Source organism: Pleurodeles waltl, chromosome 6, assembly GCF_031143425.1.
Source record: "Pleurodeles waltl isolate 20211129_DDA chromosome 6, aPleWal1.hap1.20221129, whole genome shotgun sequence".
In the NCBI taxonomy this organism is placed as follows: Eukaryota; Metazoa; Chordata; class Amphibia; order Caudata; family Salamandridae; genus Pleurodeles; species Pleurodeles waltl.
The window spans coordinates 981,501,127-981,518,286 of record NC_090445.1 but is presented as its reverse complement, the minus strand read 5'-3'; the positions used below and the strand labels follow the sequence as shown (position 1 = coordinate 981,518,286).

General features: G+C 42.8%; 1 protein-coding gene across 2 annotated transcripts in view; it reads left to right on the top strand.

The window, feature by feature from the left end:
• Positions 1 to 7,318: 7,318 nt before the first annotated feature.
• Positions 7,319 to 17,160, top strand: part of TNKS2 (tankyrase 2) — a 511,364-nt gene continuing 501,522 nt past the window's right edge. The window contains exon 1 of one of the 2 annotated variants that reach the window (XM_069239858.1): positions 7,319 to 7,867. In XM_069239858.1, the coding sequence (XP_069095959.1) occupies positions 7,534 to 7,867 (334 nt within the window). In that variant the 5' untranslated portion in view covers positions 7,319 to 7,533. The remainder of the gene's footprint in view (positions 7,868 to 17,160) is intronic. The other variant, XM_069239857.1, reaches the window with a different exon arrangement.

Below are 17,160 nucleotides of genomic sequence, written 5' to 3'. Positions count from 1 at the left end.
TGCGCCAGTATCCACAATGGCCGTGACTTGGTGGTCTTCTACTTGTATTTGGCATTGAGGGAGGTGATTTTGTGTCTTAGCTGCAATTCCCACTGTGAACACAGAGTGAATTGTGTGTTCTGCTTCTTCGCCATCATCCATATCGCTGGCAACTGTTCGTGTTACCAGCAATGCTTTGACAGCTCTGCGTGGTGTCTAGTTCTTTCCAGATCAGTAAAGTTTTGCGAGGTGGTTGAACTTCCCGAACATGGTACATCATTTGTCTCTTGCTGGACATTATGTATAGTGGTGTGTCAGTCCTGTACAGTAGCCACATGTCTGGGAGAGCATCATTACCTTCTTGGGCCTATCTGGTTGTCCTCTGTGACTGCATTTACTGGTTCTGTTTTTACCGCCCCTGGTAAGGCTGCATCCATGTGGGAGGCGTGGGCTCTAGATAGTTCTTTCGACTGCCCCATTGTGAAGATGTCCGTCAGTGACTTGCCCGACTCTTATAGTATGTGTTCTCTCAGTTTCGTTGACACACATCCTTGGATGATTTATCTTCATATTTCTTCATTTTCATTTTGGAATCTGTAGGTGATTGCCAATTCCTTTAGCCTTGTGTAGAACATGTCAATAGATTCTTCTGGCTGTTGCCGAGCCTGGCAGAAAATGAAACGTTCATAGTCTCTGTTTGCCATTTGCTCAAAGTATAGATTGAGCGCAGCTATGATTGTTCTGTTTGTTTTCAGGGTATCCTCATTGAGTGTTTTTGATATTTTATGGATTGCTTTGCCACCTAATTGGATGAGCATGGCACGTTTCTCTTGTTGGCTACAGCTGTCGCTTCAAAGAACATCTTTACTCTCTCTACCCAATCTTGCCACCAGGAAGCTTAGGCCGATGGGGCACCTTCAATAACAAAAGGTTCTATCACGGGGATCTGTGCCACAGCAGTGACGGTGTTCCGTGCGGTGGACTGCTAAAGTGAGTATTTCATTTAACTAATAGTATCTTATACGTGGTGGCTTGGTATATGACTCACTGTTATAATGTTGTGTTATCTCTTTTTTAGGTTGTGAAGCAGCTCTCCTTCCTTTGTGTATCCTCACAAGTGACCTCACCTCACCACCTCTTTTTACATGCTATGGTAAATGACTTGATTCACAGTGCAGCCTAGATGATCATTTCAACCCCCCCCATCCCAACACCGAGGGTATGAGGCTTGTACACTGGAGAGCTTGCAGGCCACTTCTAAAATAAACATACGGGAGCCGAATTGGTGCTATATGCCTGAGCAATACTGGTGGACCTTCTGAAACCGGCCACGACAGACTGCTCAGGTTTCTTTACTAACATTGCCTCACATTGTAAGGGATCGCACCTCAACAATACAATTTCCCTGGAGATTTTTGTTCTACACTCCTCACTGGGTGGCTCATCTTGATCGTTCCACCAGTTTCGTCATTGGTGGGACATTACAAGCACCACTGAGGGGATCGTACACAGGTTCTCTGCTCAGGGCTGCTCATTGATTGTCATGCACAAGTAAAAAACACAAAGCTGCAGCACGCCCTTCTGTGTCTACAAGCTGAGCCACTCATCTCCTGCATGCAGTCACCAGGGGTGGTACTTGCTGCACTGGAAAACAAAAAGCAAAGGCTCCACCCAGATGCATATGTGCTGCAGTCTGCCTGGTGGCTGGCTGTGTTGTTCATTTATGACTGTGATCAATATGATCATTTGTGACACTGTGAGACAATTAAATTGTCAGGGGCAGGCTGCAGAGCAAATCAATTTAAACACTCTGGCAGGCTGCTTGGTATGGTTATAAATGGAGCTAAGGTTGAGCACTTGAATTACCGCGCCTTGCCATGAGTTGATCTCAGGGGCGCTCTAATGCATGAATAGTGCATTTTAGTTCACTAGGACACAAGAGTGTTAGTCTCACCGCTTGATACATGGTAACTGGCAGGGCTGTCTTTGTTAATACTGTATTGTTATCTCATGATCAATATTAGAAGGTCTGACCTTGAAATCTAGCATAGGGTGAAGTATTAATTCATGCCATCAGACCTGGTTCAGGTGGGAGACTCACAATTTTCAACAAGAAATGCTGCTTTATTTGATCCCGGCTCAAACTGTCCCTATTTCAGTGTTAGTCAAAGGGGAAAATAAATTCTCCTGATTTATTTTCACTATCTCCCTCTTTCCCGTTTCAAAATATTGGCGTGCATGAGTGTTTAACGCACCTGGTAATTACCGGGTGCAGTAAATGCACCCTGTAATTACTCCTCTCTGCAAGTCTTCAGTTTTAGTCTCACTGTCTCCTCTGGTTGAAAGTCGGCTCTTGGAGTGTCTCTTTTGAAGCATCCTACACTTAGTCCCATTGTTCCTTCCAGCCATCATCCCTTGTCCCTACTACCCTACCTTTACAAGAAACTTGAAAAGCACAGCAATGCTCAACTTTTCTCCAAGCCCATTCTGTACTGTATACCTTGCAATCCCGCTTCCTCCAATGGATATATATGTGTGTATGTGTGTGTGTGCATGTATGTATAGGTATATGTGTGTGTGCATATATATAAATATGTATATTATGCTATGCTTAACATATTCATAGGCCATTGCATAGCTCCTAGATAAGTTATTATATTAGATACTTATGAATCCCTGCTTTCTTTTTTCTATCACAATGAGCAAATGTTATCTTAACTATTTAATAGCAAGCATTTCGCTATTGAAAAACTGAGGAAAGGAAAATGAATGTTAGAAAAGTACACTTTTTAATTAACATCAAATATTACAAATCTTGAAAGTCTGAATATATATAATACAACTTTACATCTCATATTATTATACCCATTATTATATTCCTTGCACATATATCCCCTTATTATATATTTACATATATATTTATTTATTACTATAGTCCTACTGTACTAGAGAAAAAAATGAATAAAAATAAATAAAATAAAATAAATAAATAAAATTCAAAGAATAAATAATGAAATTAAAAAATTAAAAAAAAAATGTACTCACTCGTAAGCTTTACTCTGCCTCTCCATTACCCTATGTCTCTGTCAATCTATCCTCCATCCCCACTCTGACTCATCCCAAACCCATTCTACTACTTTGATTTCCAAAATAACCCTGCCTAAGCTCTTCCAACCTCTAATGCATCTAGCTCACCCCAAACTTCAATGTACTACTATGATCTCCCAAACAACCCTACTAAATCCTGATGACGCAGAAAAAGAAGGTCCGACATATATTCATACATATCGTGTAATCAATACATATAATGAAGTGTGATTTTAGTAAAGAAAATAATGTACGAGGGAAATTGTGCCCTCTGGGTAGTTCGCCATCATTGTAAACGAGCTTTATTAATCATGAAGTATTGAAAATGTAGTAATCCGTCATAATCGCAAATATATGCCATGATTTCTTGTTTGAAAACTGTTTTGCTTAGCTTAAATTTAGTACAGGCTTTGGCCTAGTTGCCTGGTTGCAAATTCTAACTGTGTGTTTTTTTTTCCTTGAACTAATGAAACATATATTCTTGCTTGAAGTTGTATTTTTCCAGTAGAGCTGACTGGTACACTTATCTCCAAGGTTTCGTACTAGGCCGGTTTCATCCCCTTTGATACAAGGTCAGTCTCTGCAGGTGCGGACAATTAAGGTACAGATAGTAAAATAATTGGCAAACCATGTTACAATTTGTGTTCCAAGGCTCCAAGGACAGTGTATGCATAAACGAGAGCTAGTAAGAGACAATTTTGATTGGACAATTTGAAGCCAACCTATGAACTCTCCAATGGAAGACCCTGCAGAATTTGGAATGTTTCTTACTTAAACCCACCGGACAAAGAGAAGTCAGCCATTTTCCTCGATGCCAGTTTGAAGCCTGGTGCCAGACTCCATTTTGGACGACACCCTGATGCCCTTTTCTCTATCCGAGAGAAAGAGACTTCAAGAATTCTCACCCTAGAGACTTTAACTTTGATTTGCCCCCGTCTTGCCCATGCAGTAACTTTGCCCCATTCTCCTTGCCGCTGCAAGGAAGCTTGCCCTTAACTTTGCCCCTTTTGAAACTTGCCCCATGCTGATCAACCGGTACCTGAAGGACAAAGACTTTTCTTGAATGCTGATTGTATTTGGTAAATATGAAAGGATAAATGTATTATGCATTGTGTTGTTTTCCTTTTAGGTACCAACTGCTATTTTGATAGGGTCCTAGCTAGAAGTTTTCCAAATTTGTGTTGACTAAATTCGTTTTGCATGAAGTCCCACATGCCGATGCTAATTAGAGGTTAGTCGAGGTCTACATCCAATGTACCATGCCAAATTGAAATCTTGTTATGCTGATCGAATGTATGCAATTAGTCAAATACAGTTAGTCGTATTGGTGATTTGCATTGCGATAACAGAGTGTATCATTATTCAGATTTTACGTAGATTGCGTTTCTTCCGCCGTTATGGACAGCTAGTAATGTTCATATACATATATCAATTGGTTTTGAGACATATATATATCGTGCTCGCTTTGTTAATATAGGCAGTGCTTTAAATGGGCCGGTCCTCACCGGTACGGAGTACCGGCACTTCTTATTTTTACCGAGCTGAGTACCGGCACTTCTCCACTCCCACGGAGAGTACCGGTACTCAGGGTCAGATTGATAAGGTGGGCACTGAGCGACAGACCGGGCCCGGGGGCTTCTTGTGTGCATTATTTATCAGTTGCAAGCGGCCCGATGGGGCCTGAATGACCTGCTGGAGGCCTGCTGCAGGGGCAAGTGGGCCTCTTCTGCACCATCCCCACCTAGATGGAAGCTCTCAGTGTCCTCACCAGCTCCCTTCCAGGCCTCCATGCTGGGTTGTCTTTTTATGAGACATTGGCTGCCAGGGCACACTGATGTGTGCAGTTTGAATGAGTGGGAGGGGAGAGGCACTGAGCATGAGTGGCCACGTTTGAACCAAGGTAATCAGGTCCATTTTCACTGGGCTCTGACTGTCGTTCCACAGACTCAATTGCCCCTGCAAATCCCGCCCCGCCCGCCTGCTGGGACATTGATGAGGTGGTGAAGATGGCTCAGCGGCCTCCTTCGAGCCGAGGGGAGTTGGGTTGAAGTCTACTGATCTTTCCACCAAGCATTGCTCTCCTCCTGACCTCTACCCTGCTGGACTCTGCACATGTGCTGGACCCTGCAGGGCTCAGTATCTGCCACTGCCAGCTCTCCGGCCGTGGGGCCTTCTGCCCACAGGAGAGGAGGGAGAAGAAGGTGAGAGAATGTGAAGAGTGAGGGGGTAGAGATGGAAGGAGCAGAGGCGGGTTGAAAGGAAAAAGAGATAGAGAGACAGAGGTAGCGAGTGGGGCAGCGAGAGGAAAAAGATAATGGGAGAAAAACAGAAGTGAGCAGGGGAGGAATTGAGAGACTAGAGATGTGAATACGGATAGAGATGGTGACTAGAGAGAGCGACAAAAACGAGAAAGAGAGGTGCGTTTTTATGATAAAAAGTGAGCCATAAGAGAAAGGGACGAAGCAATGTGCCTCACTGGCTGCGCTTTCCAGGGGCTCTGCAGTTGCTCTACATTCATATTCTGTGAAGCATGCCTTGTAGCTGACACTTTGCCTGATGTGAGTACCTGCTAATCTGCAATGTATTTTTGGAGAGAATTGATGAGTAGACATATAAGTTACTTTCGGATACCAATTCATGCTTCATGTTTGCCAAATCTAAGCACTGTCTGTATCAGTAATACCCAATTTAATATTACTAAATTTTCTGACATTTGTTTACCAGTATGCAAATATGTGACGTCCAAACTCACAGCAGATTTCAGCAGTAGTCACAACTCGCTGAGTCCTCATTCCAGAGTATGTTACTGTTAAGAGAGCCAAGTTGCACTTGGGGGAATCTTGGGGTGTTTGGTGTGGCAGAAAGAGCCAGATGGCTATGAGAACCATGAACACAACAGAACTGATTACAACGATAAATCTGCACATGAAAATAACAGAACTGTGCAAAAACACTGCACCACGGCTGTACTAACACAAGTTATAACCAACGGAACGGGGACCTTTGAGACAACTATCAAAGGCAATGCATGGGCAAAATGCGTACTAGGTAGAAGCATCCTTGTATCATCATATCTCACCTGCCTCTAGCCCCGCCCACTAGCCACGCCCCTAGCTCAATGTAATGAGTACCTGCACTTATTTTTTTCCATTTAAAGCACTGAATATAGGGAAATAAATTCACTAACTTTTAATAAACTGGTGTGGTTATTCATGACTGAAAGGTCATGGTGTGCCGAAATACCAACTGTTATTGATTTCTGATGTGCTATATTGACCTATTAATTGAGTATTGATTACCGATTACAGTAGTTATTGATTATTGATCTGAGTGACTCAACTATTTTAGGATGAGGAGAGCCCGACTCGGTTAAAAGATCCACCGACCTCCAACGTGTCCAAGTACAGGTAATTTATAAGGGCTGGACGCGTTATCAATCCTCCCTCATTTATCTCACCTTTGATTCATCCAAAACCCCTTCTGCTACTAAGATCTCCCTATCCCCTTTCCACAGACTCCTTCTTCCTCTGTAGTATTCGCCATGTCCGGGAGAACCCATAAGTATGCTCCTGGGTAGGGGTGAATAAAGTCACACCCCTCACCATGTCAGGTAAATGGTGTGGGCAGTGTGAGGTAGAAGGAGAGACAGTAAAAAGGCAGCAAAATGGCGAGAGTGGGCTTTTACCTGCATACGCCGAGACTGAGAGGTTATCTCAATAAATGCAATAGTTAAACCTCACCTTAGTCTCATCGTCTCCTTACTGCGCCTCGCCAACGCTACACTCCTCCATCTCTCCTTTAGTCATTCCAAACCTCATCCTATTACTATAAACTCCCAATTAACACTTCTGGATACTTCCCTCCATTACTCTAGTCAATCCAACTCACAAATCGTTTGCTCAAATTAACTCATAGTAATACTAATACTGTAATCATATTTCTCTATACTAATCCAACACTAATTCCACTTGGTTTGAGTAGAGTGCTTCTCGCTGAAAAGCGCTTCGACGCCCCTCACGGGTAGAAAGCGCTATATAAATACAATTACAATAGTACAGAATGACGGCTGCGCTTCTTCAAAACAAATAGCGCAGATTTTAGTCTAGTCATTTCACTGATAATATTTCCCTTTGAAGATGGCCGCCAATGTTGTTTTCTGATAAGGTGAAATACATAGGTTGCTCCTCTTGTCCTTCTTCAATTTCTACGAATAACCGGGACCATGAAGAGGTAGCCAATCATCAGCACCGCTGACAAACCCCAACAAACGTTCACATGGTTGAGAAGCTGCAGGAAGTCTCCCCGCGAGTGCAGAGCTGATTCCTGGGTGCGGACTGAGTTTACGCCCATCAGAGAAGCAGTGACCATCTTGACGAGGGTTCACCCTGTGGTCTGCCAGCCACCTTACGAGGAGCGCTGATCCTCCGAGAGGATTTTTTCCCTATAATCACCGAGCCATGGTGATATATGCCCCGTTGCGGATGGGGTGAGGCTGCATTGGGTGCGCCTGGAGTCAGGCTGGCAGGACTGGGTCATGGCCCGAGATTAGCGCTGCTGTGCGAGGGGAGTCTGGGCGGCCTGCAGGGCACAGCGGCCTCGGCGCCCTCCCCAGCTCTGCAGTGCTGGCGTAGGATGACCGGCGGCCGGCACTGCACAGGGGTTGGGGAGGAGCCGGCTCGGGAGCTCTTCGAGGCCTGCCGCACAGGGGACCTGGAGAGAGTCCGGAGTCTGCTGGGGACTGAGAATGTGAACAGCCGGGATACGACAGGGCGCCGGTCGAGTCCACTGCATTTCGCGGCAGGTGAGGGATCTTTTGGGCACGTATGTGTCTGAATTTTTATGGTGATTTATAGTTGTCATTTGTTCACATCAGCTGGTAATAGGGTCGCTTACGATCTGTGGCCACAGCACAGTAAATGTTTACCATTACTCGCAATATGCCTGCGCTCACATTCTGTTTTTCTTGGCATAGTTTCCAACCGAGGCAGAACATTCTACCACAACTGTTCACTTACTCCTGGCCATACCATCCACTCCTCCAATGTATTTATGCTTATTTGCAGTACATCGGAGTAGCTTTGCTTCCAATGTAATGTGCTTGGCTTCATCCTCTAATGGACTTTTTCTGCTTCGGCCCAAGTTTCCTACATTAGGTACTACAAACTTTTAACGTGTTGCCGTGTTGGATATTGTTTCGGTACTTTTTTCATGATAATAAGTTTCCTTTTTTTTTTTTTTTCAGCACAACACAGTGTTAGCGCGTGGAGATGCTGATTGGTTTTCCTCTTTTAAATAGTACATTTTTATTTACGATGATACACTATACAAACTGTAGCTAATAACATACTTATAAGGTTACATTCATTTTACCATGTTAATACGTTAAATTAACGTAAATAATATCTAGCTATCATTAACGCCGCGTCTTTTGCGCTCGGATTCAGTGGTTATCTCTGTTCACAGTTCATGCGAAAAAAAACCCTGCTAAATAGTGTACTTTTTGCTTCTTCGTATGGCTGAAAATGTAAGCGAAGTATGAAAAGACCGGAAATTCATCGTTAATTATAACTTTACTGTATGACGAGTGGCTTGCATGTTACATTCGTCCCAAGTTTCTTGCCTTGACTGCGTGCCGAGGTGTAAGGTTTCGAAACTTGTTGCTTTCGGCTTTTTTTTTATTTATTTCAAGGGCAACTGCTCTTTTTCTGCGTCTTAGTTTTGTGCCTGCCCATGTTAAAAAAGTTAGTGTAATGAGATGTTTTTTTTTTTTTTTAACAGGGAAGATATGTGCATCTCATTTAGCCAGGCTTTAGGGTTTGTCCTCTCCAGTCTCTTACGAGGAAGATTTTATTTACGAAATTCACGATTCCTATCCATATGTCCGGGATTCACATACAAGAGACGTGTTCCGCTCAATGTCTAGATTTTAAAACTTCAGAAAGTGGTTTCACTTATTTATTTTGTGGCCTCATGGTGGCACATTATGTATGTGGCTCCTTGGCATAGTAGAACGGTTGTAAGATGACCATTCGATTGCCACCTGAATTCAGCACGTCAAGCAATATTTTAAATGTGTAGCACTCATCAGAAATACCATGCAAGTTTGTCATTCGTCAAAGCGGAACAGGGTAGATTAAACGGATAATACATTACATCCTCTCACTCGCATGTGTATGCAGCATTGTATCTGGTTCCTGCAGAACATGCTGAAGGTAAACTTTTGAAGGTTCGACTTTAGAAAAAGATCAAAGATGTTGACAGCACTTTCAACTTCTTTGACCAGCAGCTGAATGGAGCTAAAAGGGGTCCTAATCTGAGGAGTCTAAGATTTCTCAGGATTATCCGTGAAAATTGTGTTTTTGATTCCCACCATTCTAAAGACCTAGAACTTCAAATAGAAGTTGGGACACCATGATGGTCTTTCTGTTTTTTTGTTTTCTTTTGTTGCCGTTTTCTGCCTTTTTTTTGTCTTGAAAAAGCCCATGCTAAGCACTTTTTTGATTCCTTCCCATCTTCCATGACTTTTACCATTGCCTTCTACAGGCACAGTCTTTCTATTTTTAGTGCTCAGCTGTTAATCCGTTGGACAGCACATGCTTCCTTACCCTCTCCTTTCAACCCAAAGCCCTAATCTCATTTGGTGCACAAATGGTCCCCCTTGATGACAATTGATGACCAAGGGATATGTTGACATAGAATATGAACTATCGCTCTGCCTACTGAGCTGAACGAATAAGTACCTGTTCTGAAGGGGATGCTTGCCCTACTATGGTAAATTTTGTTTCTTATGCTGTATATGGGGCCAAATCTCAGCTACTCCCCTCTGTCGTGTAGGAGGAAAAAGTATGTTCCTGCAGTATCTTAGAGACCAAAATGACATAAAGTATTCTGGCTCTGGCTCGCATCCCACAAGTTTTCATTATTGAGGAGGACATAGCTGCCATTCAAGAGCACCTGGAACGCAGGTCTAATCAAGTGGACTGGGACTCCCTTCAGATAACAAGTCAAGTTTGCTGCTGAAGCGTTGCACGCCTGTGCAAGGACTGCTGTTTACAAACCATGGAATGGCTGATAGAAGTCTTGCATTCACTACTGCTAAGAAAGACCTCTTTCGTGCCACTGAGACATTTGTACGAGAAGGGTAGCTCCCACACCTCATGAATGTAACTGTCTCCTAGTCTTTCATATATGCCCACTGGAATGTGTTTTAAGTAGGACGTGAATTGAAGTGTTGAAATAGGCAGATTAATGACCCCATGTATTAACCGCTCAGCAGATGGTATTTCAGCCACCGTAAACAGCAACTTTTTGAATTTTGCAATACTTACCATGACATAAGTCGCTTCCTTCTTAGCCATTAGCTGTTGTTGTCGTGTTAAATTAAATGTGGAAAATATGTCCCTTGCGTTAACGTGTTGCCAGGGAACGCGACCTGCGTTCAGTGTTTGTAGTGTCCAACCTAACTGCACAATGGATCTTAGTTGACTCTGTCCATGATGAAAAGAACAGCTGTCACTTTGTATTATGTCTATTGCCAAAGAAACAATGTTGTTTAAGGTGTGTATCCGGTCGGACAGGATATTAATCCCATTATCTACAACAGCTAATGCTTTCTGTCAATTCTCCTGATCCATTTGCCTTAACTGGGCGGCAGCTTCTTTTTGAGAAAACTTCCAAATTTCATTATAGACTGCATATAAGAAACACTTTCTGCGTTGCTTTCTTGGGCCTAACAGGAAATCCTGTAAGTCAGTGTTATTAGACAGGAGACTGAGGTGTTCTCTAACAGTATCTAGTGAGGAACTCATCAACCATTGCTGGCATAGTTTCCCTACACTGTATGTTGTTACTATACCCGCATGTTCAGATGACGCATAGCAAGGGTCTGGCCTACTTGTTCTAAAACCCCTTGTTCAGTTAATAAAATGTTTGACACCCATTAGTATCTATTGGCCACAATAACCACTCATCAGGACGTTAAAGTGAACTAATAAATGTGCTATTCTGGACCCATTCGTCGAGCTGATCTTCAGTTGCATTTATATACTTTTGCCATTTGTAAAATTTTGCAGGGGCTGGAATACTGGGCACATTCAAATCCTTAATCTTTGCTAAGCCTAAACAGCTTGTCTGTTGTACAGTTTCATTTAAGAATTTCATTTGAACAGGTATCAGGCATGCTCTGAATAAAGCTTCCTTTCCCCTTATTTGCCAATTTTTTGTTCCCCACACAATTTTTTAAGTCAATCGACGTCAGCCAATATTCATAGCCTTCTATAGCCAACTGGGAATCAAAGGAATCCAAATTAATGCATTTCATATCTGTTAATAATATATGTACATTTTCCATTAATGGCAATTTGATGTAATATGACTCAGCATTTTTAACATTGTGCCTAGAAATATACGCACATTTTTCAGAATGTTTAAGAACTCCCTTGTTGGGGAGGTGGACAATGTTCCCATTGTGTGTAATTAAAAATAGTCTTTGGGAAAGAAATGGTCTCCATACTAATTATTATAGCAAAACATATCACCATAATTCCCTTTGGGTTGATAAACACCCTCACTTTCAAATACAGTAAAATACTGCAATTCAGCCATCATAGAATCCACTGTTTTCGCATCCCAGTCCTCAGAAACAACTTTGGGTAGTATTACATTAATCATAGAAAGTTTACACACACGTGGTATTTGAATAACCTCAGTGGGGCCGTATATATCAAATGTGACTTTATTCCAAACAATCCCATCAGGAATTGATATCGCGGAAATTTTCACAAAAGGCAAGTCTCTGCGGACCTTGTGAGAAGAAAAATTGGGTTTTAGGACCTCATCCACCAATTCAACTGTTGATCTTTCAGGAAGGTAAGGACCATATATTAATAGAAAAAAAGTAATAACAAAGCCAATCCAAAGGAGGAAAGCTGATATAGTCCAGGAAAGCCACAGATAGTTCCATGGTAACATAAAGTAATTTGTTTTGAGCCAATTTATCAGCTTACGCGTTTTTGGCAGTTCAGGTGTAGAAGAGGCAAATTAGTTTGAAAAGGTGTTATGATGTCGACAAAATATCCAGAAGCAGTTTGTGCACAAACTGGCGCCGTATTTGATGAAAGAGAACTGGAAGGGGTCTCCGCGGTGCTTCACTGTAAATGATGCCATCCGTCTGTGTAGAAGTTGAATCAAATCGATCAGTAATTTCTGTGTTGTGTTTTTTAATAGATGTTAGTGGAACTAATGCAAGATCATTTTCCACCATCCCCAAGCTCGGAGAGGTGTCCGCGTTGTTGCTTCAAACTTGTAGATGGACATCTTGACCAGTAGTGAGAGGGGATTGGGGAACTACTGGTTGCTCCTCTTGGTCTGCTGTACAGGATCGGCCACATGGTGTAACTTGACATTGTCGATAGATACAAAGCGGTTTTCTTTAGCACGAGGCAACAGTGGTAGAATGGCAGTTCTGGTACAGACCAAACTACTTTTTCACAGCAACTTTTCCACATACTAGATCCCAGACCTTTGGAATCCATCCTTAATTCCTACGGAGGCAGCACTGGCAGAAGGTTTGTCATCACGGAACTGTTGTAATTCCTGCAAGACAGTGACATGTTCATTTATGTCCAAAGGTGTTTCTGCCGCCTCTATGCCAGGACCATCAAGATCTGGAACATACATTTTAGTTCCAAACAGACACTCGTATGAAGTACGCCCCCACCCCCCAGTGACCTTCGAGGCAGATCATTATGTGATCTCTGGACTTCATACAGATGATTAAGCCAACTACGACCCATACCTAATACTCTGGCTGGTAAGGGCTGCTTTGATTCACAGTTTCGTCGCTCTTCAACACTATTTCCATCTGGATGAAATGGAGACAAGTAATGGAGTTGGACCCCTAATGAAGCCAAGGGGTCCCTAAATGCCCTTGAGGCGAAAGCAGGGCCTTGGTCTAAGTGGAAAGCTGTAACTGCATAAGTGCCGATAAAGACTTGCAAATCTTTAATAACCGTCTGAGCGACAGCTGAGCGTTGTGGCCACACCAATAGAAATCTGGAGCAAGAGTCGACCGCAACTAAGATGTATTTGTATGCACTGTCTGGTGTTAGGGGACCACGGTGGTCCAACTACCCACATTGTAATGGTTTGTTCAAAATTAGGAGGGGTGTCTGCGGTGGTAGTTTGACTGTGGACCCCTTAATTTGTTGGCAAATGTCACAACGCAGGGCATACTGCTTGGTCTTTTGTATAGACTTGTCCACGAATAACATGCTTGCAATAATGATGTTGTAACTGCCACCCCAGCATGGGCAGAGGCAACCCCCTCATGCACTGCTTTAATCACCTCTGGTCTTAAGTCTTTATTGGGAATTATCCGAACCCCTACACCTGGTATTTTTACTTCTGCGTCAAGGAAGCCTCCCATTCGGTAGGGATATTTTTTGCAGGAAATGGTTTTTGAAAGGGCGTGCCTTCAGCTGTGGCTTTCACGGCAGTCCATATGTCATCGTCCGGTTTCGTTCCAGAACGACTTACTGCAGCAACAGAAGACTTAGCTACTGCTGATTTGGCTGCTTCATCAGCCAGTGTATTCCCAGCAACGTGTATTCCAACGCGCTGATGTCCAAGTGTATGCACAACATGGACGTTTGGTAGTATTTACTTCAGATCTGCTACTTTCCCCCACAGAAGTCTGTGTTTGATGGTGTTTCCTCTAGAATCTCTGAACCCATTCTGTCGCCAGAAGTGCAGATATTCAGTGAAGGACTGGACACAATAGTACGAATCACAATCAATGTTAGCTGTGCAGGATCCGTATCTTCCAGTGCCATCACCAGAGCCTTTAGCTCTGCCAGTTGTGCAGTGCAATCCCCTAGGGTTTGCGTGAATGTATGTTGTGGATAAAACGTATTATTCTCCAAACCGCTGCTTACGACTGCGCAAGCAGCTGAGTATTGATGCTTTGTGCCTATTGCAGGTTGTGCTAAGCCATCGGTGTACATAACTTCTTGATATTGTTCAATAGGCAATGTATTTGCCGGAACTGGGTATTCTAGTTCATATTGCAAAAATTCTTGTGTTTGTCGTGGACGTAATGCTTTAGCGTTTGGGGCGCTGGCTTTGGTAACCGCCTCAAGGGCTGGAATTGGAGATACAACAATAATGCTTTTCCCCTGGACCAGTGGTCTTTCTTTAATGATGGCCATCTGAACAGCAGTGAGAATTTTCTCAGTTGGAGCAAAGCTTTGTTCTGCTGTAGAGTACAAATGTAATTTGTATGCAATTGGGACTGTCCCACCCTGATTGGAAGTTACATAGGTGAAACCAATGGCACCAGGAAGTACACTGATGACCAGATGTTTTTTATTGTCCCTTGTGTGTAGGTGTTGTGTTGCAAGCATGTCTGTTTGCAAAGTTCTGAGAATGCGTGTGTGTTCGACTGTCCAAAAGTTATTGGAAAAGTCAGGACGTATTAAGTCATATAAGGGTTTTAGTCATGATGCGTAATCTGAAATGTAAGTCTTGCCAAAATTTAGGAAACCCAATAGGGACTGGAGTTTTTTAATGGTATTTGGAGATTGTAACTGTGCACATTTTTCCAAGAATTGTGGCGCTAGGCTCTTTACTTCTCTTGATAGCTCATATCCCAAAAGCAGGACGCTAAGGAAGGCTATTTTTGTTTTCTTGAAGTTGAATCTATAGCCGAATTTGGCAAATCCTATAACCATGTGGGCTACCTTTTGTAGGTGTTGCAAGAATTCATCATCCATGAGATAGATATCATCTACATAGGACAATGGTTCAGGGTCCATTTCGTGCAATATTGAGGTCACGAGAGCTGCAAACAGTCCTGGACTGTTCTTATACACCTGTGGTAAACAGCAGGATTTTTTCTCTGAGCCTAGTGCGCTGAAACTTGTTAGGTCTCTACTCTCAGGCGCTTTATTTTGGCAGAAGAAACCACTGGAAATATCCAATGTTGTTTTGTATTTTTTTGCGCACTATGTAGTTCATAAGTCCGGTGCTCTGAGAGTTTTGTATAGCATATGTGGTGTATGACTATGTAAGTGTCTGTAAGCTAAGACTATTCTGTACGAATGGTCTGGGTTAGCTACTGGGAATAAAGAGTTATTCACTGGTGAGACACAGGGTTCGATTACGCCCTGGTACTCTAGTTGTGTGAGGATTTCCATCACAGGTGCTTTAGCATCATGGTTTATTGCATACTGTGGGTGAGGTTGTGTTTTTTTTTTTTCCCGGATAAATTCGGGTGGGCAATCCATTTTGGCCAGTAGAATATCATATATATTTACGACGCGGCCTCAAAAGATTGCGTCGATTGTGCGTTCAGTGTCTCCTTCTAATTGTAACGTTACTTTGTACACCCTATCAGGCGTGGAGACACGTATGTCTGCAGTTTCAACTTGTAAGAAGTCATCAGTTGTTTTCACCTCCAGATGCTCTTGAGACCTCTGCTGCGCCGTTTAGTACTGCTAGTGCCTCTTCTTGTTCTTCAATAGAGCTCTCTTCTTGAGTGAAATGACTAATCACAAATTATGCCACTTTCTTCTATTTTGAATTGGGCTTTTTGTTAGGGAAGTTCCTCTTCTTTCTTTTTTTTTTTAACAGAAATTTCTGTAGAGCGTTGTGATTCCTGTCTCGGTTTCACGTACTCCGTTCTTCGCTCTTACCTATTCCTGAGATTATATCTATTCTGCGGAGTTTCTCCCCTTTCTTTTTTTAGGTGTTTTTTTTTTTTATTAAATGTTTTTATCCCAGCGTTTCTTAGAACCCTCAGGAACTTGCTTGGTAGAATCTTTATTAGGTTTACCATGAAACTGTTGTTTTGTGGGTCTGGCCCCCAGACTATCTCGACTAATACTAAAGTAGGTCCCCGCGATAATCTTTGGCAGCTCCCTTTCTTGATCCTGTGGAGGAATTTCCTGGAGCCGCATGCGCACTGCTAGTGCAACTGGTTCCCCTCAAAGGTTACTTGATATGATTGAAGATACAGTGGCAAAATTGCCCATAAGTTGCATCCCCAAGTCCAGTGCTGGAGCATCCCCGTATTCATCTTGAATTTGTTTTAACACTTCCAGTAAATTGGCGAATGTCGGTGTACCATGTGCGATAGTATAGAGCGTGGCAAATACCGTGCTCCAAGTATTGCAGTTATCTACTGTGGGAACCATCCCAAATGTCAAGCACATAGTTAATATTCTATGCTTATCCTGAGGTCCTGAATTGGGTAATACTGCTTCCAGTGCATTTAATTTTTGAGCTAACCAAAACAGAATCTCTTCTCGTTTGGTGGGTACTTTACCCATGATCGAATGTACAGTCGCAGGATTAATGCCTGGGGTTACTGCATGTGGTTGTGCCAGGGCAGCACATGCTGGGTTTGTATTTAATGTTTGCAGTGCAAACTGTACTAATCGTCTATATATTGCAGTAAGCTCAGCATATAAGCGACGTTCTTAGCTACCGTCAAGGTCGTTGCAGAAGGGTGCAGTGTATATGAGGACAATAAAGGCCAAGTAGGACCATCATTACTTAAAGGACCTAACCTAACATGTAGAATTGTATGGGGTAGAGTGCCATCAAGCCAATTATTATGTTCTTGACAAGATAGAGGTATTTCTAGATATGCTTGTGCTCTGCATTGTGCAGGTATGTTTGTAGGTGTATAGTGATGAAATGTATTTCATGGAAATGTGATCCAAGGATAGAACATTTCTGTTCTATAGGCTGGATGCGCCTCAACAACAAATGTAACTGGACCCCCGTGGGCCGTTGGGCCGTTAGGCCATGTGCCAATAAATGTGCTGTAAGGTGTGGTCGCATATTGACTGCAATTGCTACCTGTGGTGGGTTTGCCATGATGAATGATAAATTTGTTCAGAGATGAACACACCAAGTGGGGATTATCCTTTTAGAGTTCAAGCTTGAACAACCTACAGCATTAGTTAGGTACTCCCTACTGAGGAAGAAAATCCTCAATACCACGGACGTCTCTGTATATAGTACTGAGGTGTCTTTGCATATAGTGAGACCGGGATACTCAGGAGGACCTGAAAATTAGTGCCTTGCCCA